The sequence below is a fragment of the Bolinopsis microptera genome, chromosome 11 (genome assembly GCF_026151205.1).
Source record: "Bolinopsis microptera isolate Bmic1 chromosome 11, MBARI_Bmic_1.0, whole genome shotgun sequence".
NCBI lineage: Eukaryota > Metazoa > Ctenophora > Tentaculata > Lobata > Bolinopsidae > Bolinopsis > Bolinopsis microptera.
The window spans coordinates 14,846,942-14,862,834 of record NC_087082.1 but is presented as its reverse complement, the minus strand read 5'-3'; the positions used below and the strand labels follow the sequence as shown (position 1 = coordinate 14,862,834).

Sequence of the window (15,893 nt, the reverse complement as noted above, 5' to 3'; positions counted from 1 at the left end):
CTCAGGTATCTGTGGTGTGTAGTGTATCTTTACATTTTGTTGCTGTTTTATGTGCTCTGTTTACCAACTCAGGTATCTGTGGTGTGTATCTTTACATTTTGTTGCTGTTTTATGTGCTCTGTTTATCAACTCAGGTATCTGTGGTGTGTAGTGTATCTTTACATTTTGTTACTGTTTTATGTGCTCTGTTTATCAACTCAGGTATCTGTGGTGTGTAGTGTATCTTTACATTTTGTTACTGTTTTATGTGCTCTGTTTATCAACTCAGGTATCTGTGGTGTGTAGTGTATCTTTACATTTTGTTGCTGTTTTATGTGCTCTGTTTATCAACTCAGGTATCTGTGGTGTGTAGTGTGTCTTTACATTTTGTTGCTGTTTTATGTGCTCTGTTTATCAACTCAGGTATCTGTGGTGTGTAGTGTGTCTTTACATTTTGTTGCTGTTTTATGTGCTCTGTTTATCAACTCAGGTATCTGTGGTGTGTAGTGTGTCTTTACATTTTGTTGCTGTTTTATGTGCTCTGTTTATCAACTCAGGTATCTGTGGTGTGTAGTGTATCTTTACATTTTGTTGCTGTTTTATGTGCTCTGTTTATCAACTCAGGTATCTGTGGTGTGTAGTGTGTCTTTACATTTTGCTGCTGTTTTATGTGCTCTGTTTACTAACTCAGGTATCTGTGGTGTGTAGTGTGTCTTTACATTTTGTTGCTGTTTTATGTGCTCTGTTTATCAGCTCAGGTATCTGTGGTGTGTAGTGTGTCTTTACATTTTGTTACTGTTTTATGTGCTCTGTTTACCAACTCAGGTATCTGTGGTGTGTAGTGTATCTTTACATTTTGTTGCTGTTTTATGTGCTCTGTTTATCAGCTCAGGTATCTGTGGTGTGTAGTGTATCTTTACATTTTGTTGCTGTTTTATGTGCTCTGTTTATCAACTCAGGTATCTGTGGTGTGTAGTGTATCTTTACATTTTGTTGCTGTTTTATGTGCTCTGTTTACCAACTCAGGTATCTGTGGTGTGTAGTGTATCTTTACATTTTGTTGCTGTTTTATGTGCTCTGTTTATCAGCTCAGGTATCTGTGGTGTGTAGTGTATCTTTACATTTTGTTGCTGTTTTATGTGCTCTGTTTATCAGCTCAGGTATCTGTGGTGTGTAGTGTATCTTTACATTTTGTTGATGTTTTATGTGCTCTGTTTATCAACTCAGGTATCTGTGGTGTGTAGTGTATCTTTACATTTTGTTGCTGTTTTATGTGCTCTGTTTATCAACTCAGGTATCTGTGGTGTGTAGTGTGTATTTACATTTTGTTGCTGTTTTATGTGCTCTGTTTATCAACTCAGGTATCTGTGGTGTGTATCTTTACATTTTGATGCTGTTTTATGTGCTCTGTTTATCAGCTCAGGTATCTGTGGTGTGTAGTGTATCTTTACATTTTGTTGCTGTTTTATGTGCTCTGTTTACTAACTCAGGTATCTGTGGTGTGTAGTGTATCTTTACATTTTGTTGCTGTTTTATGTGCTCTGTTTATCAACTCAGGTATCTGTGGTGTGTAGTGTATCTTTACATTTTGTTGCTGTTTTATGTGCTCTGTTTATCAACTCAGGTATCTGTGGTGTGTATCTTTACATTTTGTTGCTGTTTTATGTGCTCTGTTTATCAGCTCAGGTATCTGTGGTGTGTATCTTTACGCCTGTTATACAAGTACAGTATACGTTATAGTATACCTGTATACAAGTATATAAAACTAGTATTTTATACTTATACACCATGTATAAATACATTGTACATGTATAAATATTGTATAAATGCATTGTACATGGTGTTTGTTATACGATGTTCCCCTCTAAAAACATACTGAAGCTCTTATCATTATCATTATCAAGCACCGTTGTAATTTTATAATTGTTCATAAGAATGCATTAAGAGCATATTATCAGATCACGTGACAAAGTTTTTGATGAAATCGTGTTAGGAAATAGGCGTTACTATTAACGACTATCGTGGGAACTGTCAATATTAAATATTCATGGGAAATCAGCAATTACAAAAGCAGATTAGCGGGCCTAAGAATGATTGTCTTATACTTCACCCGTTTGCTGCGCCTCAGCTAGAGGACAGTAGGACAGTAAAGAAGGATTTGAAAAAAGGTGTACGTTCATACCTTTTAAGGCCAGGTAGCGCAGTTGGTTAGAACGCCAGCTTTGCAATCGTGAGGTTGCGAGTTCGAATCCCACTGTCTGCCTGGTTTTGGGGTGAGCGTCGTTGACGTTCAGCTAAGGATCCTGAGTGGTCTATGCAGCCCCCCGGTCTACTCAGCCGAATACTCGAGAAATCGGGTGTGAGGGTTGAATGAGGAGCTGCATAAGGATACCTTCAGGATTGTTTCTATCTGCTTGCTTTTAATTAACAACACGTTCAGGTTAAAATGTCGAGAGTTGTTTCCAAAAACCTCTTTAACTTCCCCCTAACGGGAGAAATGGCTGAGGAAGTTAAAGCTATGGATGCTCAAATGGAACAAATGATGGAAGCCTCCCCTGAGGCTAAGCAAGTCATGGATAGGATGAAAGAACTCGAGTTTCAAGACGACATGGAGTCCTCGATGGAGTTTCTTACTCTGATAAGACAAACTTCTGAGCAATTTATTAGTGCAATTACTCAAAATCCAGTTCTAAATTACGGAGGAGAACAAACAACAACCACTTTTTTGAAAGTTCCAACTTCTCATGACGGGGAATTTGATGTCCCAGTCGAGCTTTACACTCCAAAAGCGCTTGAAAATGATACAAAGAAGGCTGCTTACATATATGCCCACGGAGGTGGTGTTATAGCTTTCTCGGCTGCTGATTTAAGGAAAGGAGTGCAATGCATTGCTGTTGAGATAAACGTTGTGGCATTCAATGTTGATTACCGCCTTGCTCCTGAAACAAAATGCCCCAACAACATCAAGGATTTTTATGAGGTTATCAAGTATGTAAGTAAGAATGCTGAGAGCTTTGGAGTAGATCCTTCTAAGATTTTTATCGCCGGAGAAAGTGGTGGAGGGTACATATGTCTTGGTGCCATGGTACTGTTAGCTCAGAATGGAGAGGGTCATCTGGTAAAATTAGCTATACCTGGTGTTCCCATGGTTGATGACTACTGCTTTTCTGACCCTCTAGCAATGACTGTAGAGGAAAGGAAGGCTCATTTGTTTATGCAAAAAGTCTGGAAGGACCTTATTGCTTCAGATTTTGAGCAGCAAAAGACCGATCCCCACCTCTTCCCTGGCAAAGCAAGTGAAGACCTTCTGGAGAAATTCCCGCCAACCATCATTTTGGAAGGAGAGTTTGATCAGTTTATTACAGAGGCAACAAGGCTTGCTAATAGACTGCGACGAGCAGGAAGATTGCTGGAATTTGTTGTTTTTCCGGGGGCCAATCATATGTCATCCTACATGCCTGGTACTCAAGGAAATACAGTATTAGTGGACACCATGAAGACAATTGTTAAGGAATATGTTCACTAGTGTCTAGTTAGAACTGTTTACCAAGCTTTCGAATTTTCTAATATGCAGGCTGTATCCTTTAAAATTTTGTAGCTTTATAGATGAAAATGCATGTTCTGTTTGCATTTTATGTTATTGTATCCATATGATTCGTATATACATAATATTATATAGTATATACGTATATTGTATATTGTATATTTTACACATTCTCTCCCCTTTTTATTCGCAATTTTAAGCTTAATTCTGAAAGTCATTTCAATTTAGACATATAACAACATATTAATAGATAATATTTACGTTAATCCATTAAACATCATTGCAATTGTATCTAAATACGACCCAGCATAGTTATTTAATAAAACTATACCCGAAACTCAAAATAGAGCATCAAAAATAGGCTAAAAAGTAACATCTTCTTTATGAGTATACTTTTCAATAAGGACTCGGTGTTGCGGAAATAACTTAACCAATTTATCAGTTCTCCCCATCTCAAAATCGCACAACTCCCACCCTGGGTGAACAACCTCAGTTATCAGCGAATATTTGTCTTCCTCCAACAACCTACTCGTTTTCCAAGCGCCGGGCGGACACAACACCTGGGGATGCTGTCCTTGGTCCACACCCGGACCCAGCACGTGTTCCGTCACTGTTCCGTCAGGGCGGATAAAGGTGTGAACCTGTGCACCGCCTCCGCACCACACGTGCATTATCTCGGACATGTTCTTGCAGAACTTAGCGCTAGGAGCTTGAGGAGTGAGCAGGAAGAGTATGGTGGTTCCAGCACTTCTGATGTTGGAGTCAGTGTGGTTACGGTCTGTGGTTACTGTGGTTTTACTGCGCGCTGTTTCGTTGAAAAACCCTCCTTCAGGGTGGGGTATGAGTTTTAACAAATCCACTAACTGTTCTGCTGTCAGAGAGTCCATTATCTGAGATAGCTAACGTAAACCAAGTAAAAAAGTAAAAACAGAACAATATACAACACACTCTACTCTGCAACTCCAGAGATTGCTTGCTAGATATTATTATAAACGATCCTGCCGAAGAATGATTTGACCATATATGGGTGTAATAACTAATGAGCTACTAAATACCAATTACTAATAATTCTATACACGTAAGAAAAGCGTGATTTCGGCTCTGGAATTCTTAAAAGCAATCCCGGGCACAGAAAAATATTACAAAATTTGATATAGCACCAGACACAACCTTATGCTAATGTTAAGAGATCGTAAAATTACTCCATAGTCCATACACCGTAAGCAATATAAAGCCGAGAGGACAGAGGGGCTGACCAAATTATGATCTGATTAGCATTCTGGACTCTGGAGGCTATGGGGCCTTTAATCAAAGCATAAAAATAAAGGAAAATTTTGTGATATCAAAAATAAAATTCTTGCCGGGATTATTAGGAAGTAAATTGAAATAAAAATAAGTATTTCCGATAAATGAGATATAGGTAACAATAACTTTTAATTACTGTAGTTAGAGGAGAACAGCACTACAAAGCATTATTCTGGTTTAATTAAGTGATATTAAATGGAGACAATCAAACGTCAATGATTGCGTTTTTAAGCAACTTTTATAGGAATTGTTCCTCTTGTCAGCCAGAGTTGATAAACGGGCATCTCAGTGTTTTTTAAATAGAAAAATATCTAAAAAGGTGTAGGAGCGAAATCAGTCCTTAGCGGTCGCTGAAGATACGTTATGAATCACGAAAGATTTCACAAAAAAGAGCTAGCAAGTGAAGTGTAAAACGACATTGGAATTCAAATAGCAGTCTTCCTATTTGGTATGAAAGAGCATGAGCGCTCTATGATCACTCCTTAACTTAGATCACAATCTCGGGTAAAAATATCTCTAAAGCGTAGAGTTACAATAGTGCGTGGTATTGAGTTATACCCCATCTTTATTACTTTCCCTAGATCTAGAGATCATTATCAGATTATGTCTCCTATTTCTGTTCTCAACATAACAATGTGACAAAATGCTCCAATTTTCTCACAAATTTTCCGTAATCCCCGCCCTCTCCCAAGCCCCCTGGGGGCTCGCCTGTTCTGGCAGATAATCCTAACTATGTGGATGCTGATATCGTAACGGAAACTTTAGAAAAAACGAATGATACAAAAAAATCTCCTATAACAGCTGATTACAGATTGGAATGCTGAGTAATCATAGAATGCTGAGTTTGGATAAAACAATTAAACAATAAAGCTCTCTCCCAAGTTGGTACAGACTGTTGCGGCACCTTAACAAGTATAATGGCAATATAATATGACAGCATAAAATGCAAATGTGTAAACGTTAGTCTAGGAATTTCCCGGGAAATCTAGGCTCTAAATTCCCCGATTCAAACTATTGATGGTAAAATATTGATGATTAACACGTTTATGTTTAATAAAACATGATACTTATTCTTTTTATCGCTAAAGCTTTCGAATTTTCTAATATGCAGGCTGTATCCTTTAAAATTTTGTAGCTTTATAGATGAAAATGCATGTTCTGTTTGCATTTTATGTTATTGTATCCATATGATTCGTATATACATAATATTATATAGTATATACGTATATTGTATATTGTATATTTTACACATTCTCTCCCCTTTTTATTCGCAATTTTAAGCTTAATTCTGAAAGTCATTTCAATTTAGACATATAACAACATATTAATAGATAATATTTACGTTAATCCATTAAACATCATTGCAATTGTATCTAAATACGACCCAGCATAGTTATTTAATAAAACTATACCCGAAACTCAAAATAGAGCATCAAAAATAGGCTAAAAAGTAACATCTTCTTTATGAGTATACTTTTCAATAAGGACTCGGTGTTGCGGAAATAACTTAACCAATTTATCAGTTCTCCCCATCTCAAAATCGCACAACTCCCACCCTGGGTGAACAACCTCAGTTATCAGCGAATATTTGTCTTCCTCCAACAACCTACTCGTTTTCCAAGCGCCGGGCGGACACAACACCTGGGGATGCTGTCCTTGGTCCACACCCGGACCCAGCACGTGTTCCGTCACTGTTCCGTCAGGGCGGATAAAGGTGTGAACCTGTGCACCGCCTCCGCACCACACGTGCATTATCTCGGACATGTTCTTGCAGAACTTAGCGCTAGGAGCTTGAGGAGTGAGCAGGAAGAGTATGGTGGTTCCAGCACTTCTGATGTTGGAGTCAGTGTGGTTACGGTCTGTGGTTACTGTGGTTTTACTGCGCGCTGTTTCGTTGAAAAACCCTCCTTCAGGGTGGGGTATGAGTTTTAACAAATCCACTAACTGTTCTGCTGTCAGAGAGTCCATTATCTGAGATAGCTAACGTAAACCAAGTAAAAAAGTAAAAACAGAACAATATACAACACACTCTACTCTGCAACTCCAGAGATTGCTTGCTAGATATTATTATAAACGATCCTGCCGAAGAATGATTTGACCATATATGGGTGTAATAACTAATGGCTACTAAATACCAATTACTAATATTCTATACACGTAAGAAAAGCGTGATTTCGGCTCTGGAATTCTTAAAAGCAATCCCGGGCACAGAAAATATTCAAAATTTGAATAGCACAGACACAACTTATGTAGTTAGAGATCGTAAAATTACTATGTGATACACCTAACCATTAAAGCCAGGGACATAGATGATACAATTATATCATTACAAATTCTGATCTGAACAGGGCCTTTAATCAAAGCAAAAAAAAAGGAAAAATTTGTGATAATCAAAAATTAAAATCTGCGGGATTTAGGAAAAATTGGAAATAAAATAATCCGATAATGAGATAAAGATTAACAAGAACTTTAACCCTTGAACTAGCTAGATTAGGAGTGAGAAAGAACGTGGTACATCAAGCATTGTTACGTTGTGGTACTGTGGTTTACCCTTTTCGTGAAAAATCGTTAGGTGGTAAATTTTAACAATCACTAATGTTTGCTGTCAAGGCAACAGATTAACTCTATAAAAGGACAATATCAGTTCTCTCACTAAGATCATGCAGATATTGTATAAAACGACTCCTAAACAGTTGATTATTTTTACAATACTACAAATACAATTAAATAATCTATAGTAAGAAAAGGTTTGTTAGGAATTGCTTAAAAGCAATCCGGGTACAGAAAAATAGTTAAAAAATTTGCTTAGCATAGAAGATACCTATGCTAATGTTAAGAGATCGTAAAATTACTCCATAGTCCATACACCGTAAGCAATATAAAGCCGAGAGGCAGAGGGGCTGACCAAATTATGATCTGATTAGCATCTGGACTCTGGAGGCTATGGGCCTTTAATCGAAGCATAAAAATAAAGGAAAATTTGTGATATCAAAAATAAAATTTTGCGGGATTATTAGGAGTAAATTGAAATAAAAATAATATTTCCGATAAATGAGATATAACAATAACTTTAATTACTGTAGTTATGTGATATTAAATGGAGACAATCAAACGTCAATGATTGCGTTTTTAAGCAACTTTTATAGGAATTGTTCCTCTTGTCAGCCAGAGTTGATAAACGGGCATCTCAGTGTTTTTTAAATAGAAAAATATCTAAAAAGGTGTAGGAGCGAAATCAGTCCTTAGCGGTCGCTGAAGATACGTTATGAATCACGAAAGATTTCACAAAAAAGAGCTAGCAAGTGAAGTGTAAAACGACATTGGAATTCAAATAGCAGTCTTCCTATTTGGTATGAAAGAGCATGAGCGCTCTATGATCACTCCTTAACTTAGATCACAATCTCGGGTAAAAATATCTCTAAAGCGTAGAGTTACAATAGTGCGTGGTATTGAGTTATACCCCATCTTTATTACTTTCCCTAGATCTAGAGATCATTATCAGATTATGTCTCCTATTTCTGTTCTCAACATAACAATGTGACAAAATGCTCCAATTTTCTGACAAATTTTCCGTAATCCCCGCCCTCTCCCAAGCCCCCTGGGGGCTCGCCTGTTCTGGCAGATAATCCTAACTATGTGGATGCTGATATCGTAACGGAAACTTTAGAAAAAACGAATGATACAAAAAAATCTCCTATAACAGCTGATTACAGATTGGAATGCTGAGTAATCATAGAATGCTGAGTTTGGATAAAACAATTAAACAATAAAGCTCTCTCCCAAGTTGGTACAGACTGTTGCGGCACCTTAACAAGTATAATGGCAATATAATATGACAGCATAAAATGCAAATGTGTAAACGTTAGTCTAGGAATTTCCCGGGAAATCTAGGCTCTAAATTCCCCGATTCAAACTATTGATGGTAAAATATTGATGATTAACACGTTTATGTTTAATAAAACATGATACGTATTCTTTTTATCGCTAAAACTGATATTCGGTTCACAAAGTTGCAGACAAAAAAGAAACAGTAATTATGGAGGGATGGTGTTAGCATAATAGCAAATATGAAACGAATGACGAAGGAGACCTCTAGTACACATTACACAATGATCGCAACAATGAAATTAAATTGCAACTCATCTCAGAACAACTCTGCAAAGAGCCAGGATCTTAATGCCATTATCTTGTGAAAACATCCTACACGGTTACCTAAATTCCAAACTTCTAATCTAAATTCCGTAATTCCAACAGTCAGTGTGAACATGTTCATCTGTACAGTGTACAGTGTACTTAGGTAATTTGATCAACGCATACTTTAATCTGGTTAGATTAAATCTTCGAGATCTGGGTCTTAATAACTTAATTAAGATCACAATCTGTCTGTTTTATTAGAGGACCCATTTGAAGCCTCCGTTTAGTCGGTAAATCTAGCGAACTGTATTGTGTACGGGGATACTGTGGGAAATTAGAAATGTATTAGTATCCTGATATAGTCACGTGATCTTACAATATTATATTTTAACTGATTCATTTTATGAAATAAATTGAGAGAACAGCTGTTGAGCAAAATAATGAGATACATTATTAGTTGCATCAATACAGGGTTAATAACGTATTTGTCACCTGATACTCGATACAAAGACAAAATATCTGCTATGATAACCTAACCCTGCGTACAAATGTAAATTACCGAAACTGTTTGGCCGTTCGAGCATCAGTATGGGCTTGCAGCGGAAATCTAGATCACCAAATTATAGAGCCATAATGACTGTAAACAAAAATAGGTCTTTAAAGTATAGAAACGGACTAAGAATTGTATTGTACCAGAAAATACCCCCAGGTTGACATGTTGGTGTACGATGACGAAAGAGTTGATTTTCTGGTGGTTAACGAAATGACTGAGTCCAGCTTTGTTAAGATTTGTGTTGCAAGTGGTGCTCTTAGATATACAACGTGAGTTGGGGCTTCTTTTTTATTTTAAATTCTGATTTTAGAGAGTTTTCATCTGACTAAGGACCTGTGATAAGAATGAAAAAAATCCTTTTTAAATCGCGTATATTTTTTGTCATGATAAAAATAGATGATTTTACACCATGTTTCAGTATCCGAGATTACCCTGTGTCCCTGAACAAAATCTGCGTTTACAAACTCCTAAAAAGACATGAAACTGAGAACGGTGCAACACTGATTTTAAAAGAAACACCAGGAGATCAAACAGATGCAGTCGACAACAGTTTTAGTGACTGGAACAAGAAAATGCAAACGGAAGAATGCCACAAGTACACTGGAGGCAAATATTGCACTGTCAAGCTGTGAGTAGCATAAGTTCAGATGCGTGCATCTACATGTTGATGTGGCACTCTACATGTTATGTATATATTGCAACATGAAACCTTAGGCAGAGATGCAGTCTTCAGATGTTCTAATTTACGAATAGTGCGACTTAATATTAGGTTGTCATCGGTAAATTTTAGTTCGGTCATTTCAGTGTATCTTCGTGCTATTAGTTGTTAATTTGAATTTATCAGTCTGACAGCGGTACATTTTAGTAATTTCAGTGTATCTTCGTGCTATTAGTTATTAATTTGAATTTATCAGTCTGACAGCGGTACATTTTTCTAATTTCAGTGTCTTTGTGTTTTTGTCACATTGTAACAATTCAACTAATCATCTCAATTAATCTACGTAATATTCAACTTAGCTGTGAATTGTAATACTTGTTATGTAGTTTTCTAAAGAAATGTATGACGTGATTATCTTTCAGTGATGAGACGAGATATCGCGGACAAGTGCTCAACACTGATCTTATAGCAGAAAACCACACAGTATTTCTTGTTGATACCGGTGAAGTGGTTACCATTACTACGGCTGGTGCTTGTGAACTACCTCCCATTTACTACGATATACCTGCACAGGTAACTTGATATGACTATTAGATATGTCTCGTGTATACTTTTTGACATACATATTTGACTTGTATATCTTCGATTCGGCTTTAAACCTGTTTGGCTGGCAAAAGCGAATGATTTGTGGAATAAATGTAACACGCGTTGTTCTGTAGATTGATTCATGTGCGCATCACGTGGTATCGCGCGCGCGCGCACATTGATCAGGACGCCAAAGCTATGTACGCCGCGCATGGCAGTATCAAGTATATTTCATGATAGTTAAGTGTCATCAAACAAATGATACGACGTATTCCAGGGTGATCTGCTGAAGACTCAACTAGTTTATATTATTATACCAGAAACCAACAGATAACAGATCATTTTTACAAAGGAATAGCTACCACCCTCCTCATGTATTCAAAAGCGTCCCGTATTCACAACTATTACGAGCAAGAACCATATGCTCAGACGAGAAAGCATTTGATAAAGCAGCTAAAGACATAATTTCGGACCTGAAGAAAAGTGGCTATGATGAGCAGGAACTTAAGATTGTCCTAGAAAAGGTGAATTTGGTAGATAGGAATGAACGTCTGAAACCTAAGAAAACGGATGTAGAGAAAAAGGAGGAAACCTCTACTAATTTGATACTATCTGCCCAATACTGCAAAGAACTAAAAGACCTCAGAATGTTCCTAGAATCTAAGAAACAGACTATCGAACACATAATTGGTGAGAACGTATCCATCACTATCGCAAATAGAAGAGGCAGTAACATAAGTGACCAACTCTTCAAACGAAGAAAATTCGCCACTACACCAGCAGAATACGTGGAACAGTCTAGAAGAGACAACAACACCTCATCACAAGCATGTAAAAGACCAAGATGCCTGACTTGCAAACTCACGGAAAATAACGCTGATGGGAAATTTATTGTTAACAATCAGATATGTGAACTAGATATGAGTCTAAATTGTAGTGATGGGAATGTTATATACGTAGCTCAATGTAAGTTATGTTCAAGTGGCTTCTATTTTGGCCAGACATGGCTACCCCTTAATATACGCATGAATAACCACAGAGCAGCTTTCAAACCAGAACATTATAATAAGTCATCATTAGCTCTGCACATTCACGATGTGCATTATGAAATGTTAGATGATAAACTTTCTAGTTTTAACTTTGGGATTATCCGTGAATGCAATAGAGATGACCTGAATATGTTTGAGGATATGTTTATCGAGAGATTTAAAGCCAGGATAATTGGTTTAAATAGGAGCAAGGTCAGTGGTAACTAATGTTATCTTTGGTTCAGGTCACACCTCACGTTCTATCACTGGGTGTACGGCTATATTTTCCGCTTCCTAGCTCTCACTTTTGTACACCGAGTTTACACTTTGTTTCTTTTTCTGCCCCATGAGTTTGTAACTTTACAATGGATTTTCAGATTAATTAACCGTATGTTTACTAATATGGTTAGTATTACTAACTCTTAATAAGGAAAATGAAGTAGATAGTGCCGCCAATGTATTAGATCTTGATATTTCGATAAATAGCGAGGGGAAGTTTTCTTGTAGAGTTTATGATAAAAGGGATAAGTTTGGTTTTAAAGTGGTCAAGTTTCAACCTTTGATGAGTAATCAAGCTAGTAGTGTATTATATGGCACGTACTGTTCACAGGTTGTGAGATATTCTAGGATCTGTAATAACGTTGTTGCTTTTTCTGATAGAGTTTTAAAGTTTACTGATGATTTAATTGAGTTGGGTTTTAGACGGGATCGTCTTAGTAAAATATACTTATCAGTGGTAAAGAGGCACGGGCTAAAGAATAAGTTTGGTATTGGGTGTGGAAATATATTAATGCCATAGCTTGACCATGGCATCCTTTTCTAATGTTGGAAAATATTTGTCGCACGTGTTGAATTTAGTTTTATAATAACTTTGCGGCGGCGCAAATCGGAGTCTTAGAATTACGCGGGAAATTACGCGGGAGTAATTGGAGTTTGGGGCAGTTCGTTTTATGACGTATCGACTACGTTTGCTTAGTTTACTTTATTCCTACCGTTTTATTACATTTTTTACTTTATCTACCTATCACTATACAGTATACACATTTAATCTTAAATTATCATTTTAGTGGAACTATGTAAAAGGGGATCGTTGCTAGCGTTAAAACTGTTTTAACCCTGCCATAGTCAGTTGAAAGTCTGATAGAATATGTTCCGTTTGATTTGACCAAACTAATGCCTTTCATTGCTTTATATTCTTCTGATATCAGTTTATTAAATTTTTGACTTCTGCTAGGTGACACTCCTGTGGATGGCCCTCAAAGGCCGAAACTAGTTGAGTCTTCAGCAGATCACCCTGGAATACGTCGTATCATTTGTTTGATGACACTTAACTATCTTGTGATCCTTTACTGTTTTATTCCGGGGCAATTGTGGCTACAAAACTCGATATTGGCTTGTTTTTTTCCACCTCAACGTCAGCGAAAGCTCTAACAAAGTATATTTCATACATGCATCGTTTGGATGCAGTCTTGAGTTTGTAGTTGTCTCACGTCTGCAGCAATGCATATTATAAATCAAGAGGCTTGCATATAATGAACATATTATGTTATATATTATTGGAGGAATATGCACCTGCTCCCAACTCCGCTCACATGACGCATGATTCATCTTATTATATTACAAATTTACGTTCACTAATATGTTTACCTTGATGAGTGTGTATCATAATGGATTTTTCACTCCCAGATCGTCCAATGTCGTGTAAAAGGGGAGTGGCCAGGCAATCTCATCGAGGGGTCCACTATCAGAGGATACATATTCAACGATAACAACGATTTGATATTCAACCAGGACATATGATGTGATCTTTGAAGATTTGAATCTTATCGATTCACTGTATTATTGATTATATTTGAGCTTTAAAAATTCGTGAACGTGCTCACATATTATTTAAATTTTCTCACTCAAATAATATACACAGGGGGGCTGAAACCAGGTTTTCGATCAAACGTAGCCATTTGTCGCCAAAAGCAGTGTGATGATATATTTTTGATGTCATTACTGAGGCTGAGTTGCTTTGTGACATGTGCGAAGAGAACATTTCTGAAGAAGACTCGTTTTTAATAAATGTTGAAGAAATTTGACCCCATCCACATCCGGCCCTTTTGCCATTTACATCAGAGTTATTGCACATTCTTTGCTTCTTTTACCGTTTTTACTTCTCCTTCTGAGGTTTCGTTATGATGTCAGATTACGACCAACAGGTTGTCAAGACAGGGGTGCAATACTCGAACAGAGTTTTCATTGGCAACCTTCACACACGGATTGACGTGTGTATGATCATGAGACATTACAAATTCTACCCAGAGGACATTAAGGTAATACGGGACGTTAATGGGTGCAGTAAGGGATATTGTTTCGTGGATTTTAGAAGCGAAAATGAAGCTAAGAGACTGCTAGCTCAGGAGAACATTGAATCCAAGTTCGGTAAAAAGTTGCTGATCAAACCTGCCATTCGCATACGAAGAAAAGAGGTCCTGGTGGTGAAACAATAGCCAACTGCCAGCCACGCTCTAGAGTGCAGCGCCTCCCCAGATCTGGCCAGTAGGGGTTACCCGTCCCAAGACCACACTCCTACACCCGTTGTCACTAAATCAACCTCCACAACCATGTATCCCGAACCACCAGAGGGTGGCAGGATCCAGAGTTTGCTGTCGGATCGTGGAGTAAATAAGCTCAGACTTAAGGGGGCCGGGGGGTCTTCGTCAAGGTTCTCTCGAGGTTGGTTTTGTAGTTGTTTCTGATAGAGGGGAGTGGTGTCTGTCAGCTGCTTTTGGTCCCATGGAGGGGTGTTGTTCCTAGCCGGGGTTGTCGCTGGTCGGGGGTCGGCGCTCGTGTGTGGTCGTGTTGCGCGAGCGGTTTTCAGTCGCGCGTCCTGAGGGTGGGGTCTGTCTTCTCCTACATTTTTTGGGCGGTCGCCCTGGGGCTTTCAGGGTGTGTTCTGGGGATCATTTGGAGGAGGGGCGTCGAGCCGAATTTTGGGATGGGCCTCAGTGGGTTTTTAATTCGATTTTGAAAATCTTGGACCTCATTTTTTGACGATTTTTCACTTTGCCTGTACTTAATCAGCCGGTTCCAGCCAGTCAAGGCCCTTCCTCGCTGGGAAACTAGACAGCAGACAGATATCTGTTGCCAGAAAAGGAATTATATTTAGGTTACCTAATACGAGACATTTAAATGGTACGAAAGTCGGTGGTTTTTCGAAAAACACCATATTTTCGGACCATATTTTCGATTACTATCAAGTTATGATTATAGTAAGTTATAAATATGATATCGGCCGGTTGGTGTAGTGGTAACACGATCGCCTCCCAAGCAGAAGGCCCGAGTTCAAATCCGGTCGGATGCAAGTCGGCCAGTTACCAAGCTGTGATTTGGTACAGCTTCGGCTGGTGATACACACTCTCTGGCTCGTAAGACTAACCCTCCTACAGCTAGTATAGTGCCTCGGCACAGAGTGGCTTAGGGTTACGGAAAAGGAGATAAGCACCTCAGGCCATCCCAACATTCGGGAGAACTGCCCTTGTATCTTGTTGTATCATCAAAAATGTGCCAATCCTAGTCCTACTAATAGCGGAAAGGGAGTAATGGGCAACAAAGTTGCCAACTGTCTCATATCTCCACCTATTCTTGCTACCTGACCATCCAAAACTGCCACATTTATTGTCATAGGATTCCCCAAGAGGTTGATTTAGTCGACCTTTGCTTGAACTGCATCGTTTACCAGTGGAACTGTCCCCCAGTGAAGCATATGGCTGGTCATTTCCAGCAGGAAGATCATTCATTTCATGCTGATCATTTAGTGCATAAGTATGTTATGTTGCTTTTTTAAGTTACGCTATTTGCATGTATAATATGACTTTGATGAATTGGAAATAGGAGTTTATTAATTAAAGATTTCATGCTAATTCGGATGTTGTGTTAATACTAATTTAATAATACTAATATTGATCAGTGCAAGTGGCTTGGCTGTTATCCCACATTTCCGATGTTGACCCCTGTATTTTATTGTTATATTACTAATAATATCGATCCGTTCTCGTTCAAAAGTGGTTTGCTCAAAACATTAGTTCAATTTTTATTCTCACAAAATAACCACACTTGTGT

The 15,893-nt window shown here is 38.0% G+C and overlaps 2 protein-coding genes across 2 annotated transcripts in view; one reads left to right on the top strand and one right to left on the bottom strand.

Moving 5' to 3' along the window:
• LOC134823493 (uncharacterized) overlaps positions 1–13,667 on the top strand; it is a 39,678-nt gene extending 26,011 nt beyond the window's left edge. The window contains exons 12-15 of the mRNA XM_063834978.1: positions 9,672–9,784; positions 9,934–10,143; positions 10,596–10,746; positions 13,473–13,667. Of these exons, the coding sequence (XP_063691048.1) occupies positions 9,672–9,784; positions 9,934–10,143; positions 10,596–10,746; positions 13,473–13,586 (588 nt within the window). The 3' untranslated portion in view covers positions 13,587–13,667. The remainder of the gene's footprint in view (positions 1–9,671; positions 9,785–9,933; positions 10,144–10,595; positions 10,747–13,472) is intronic.
• On the bottom strand, positions 6,115–6,874 carry LOC134823430 (uncharacterized). Its single transcript, XM_063834889.1, has one exon. The coding sequence runs from the start codon at positions 6,794–6,796 to the stop codon at positions 6,272–6,274; it is 525 nt and encodes a 174-aa protein (XP_063690959.1). The 5' UTR covers positions 6,797–6,874; the 3' UTR covers positions 6,115–6,271.
• Positions 13,668–15,893: the final 2,226 nt, after the last annotated feature.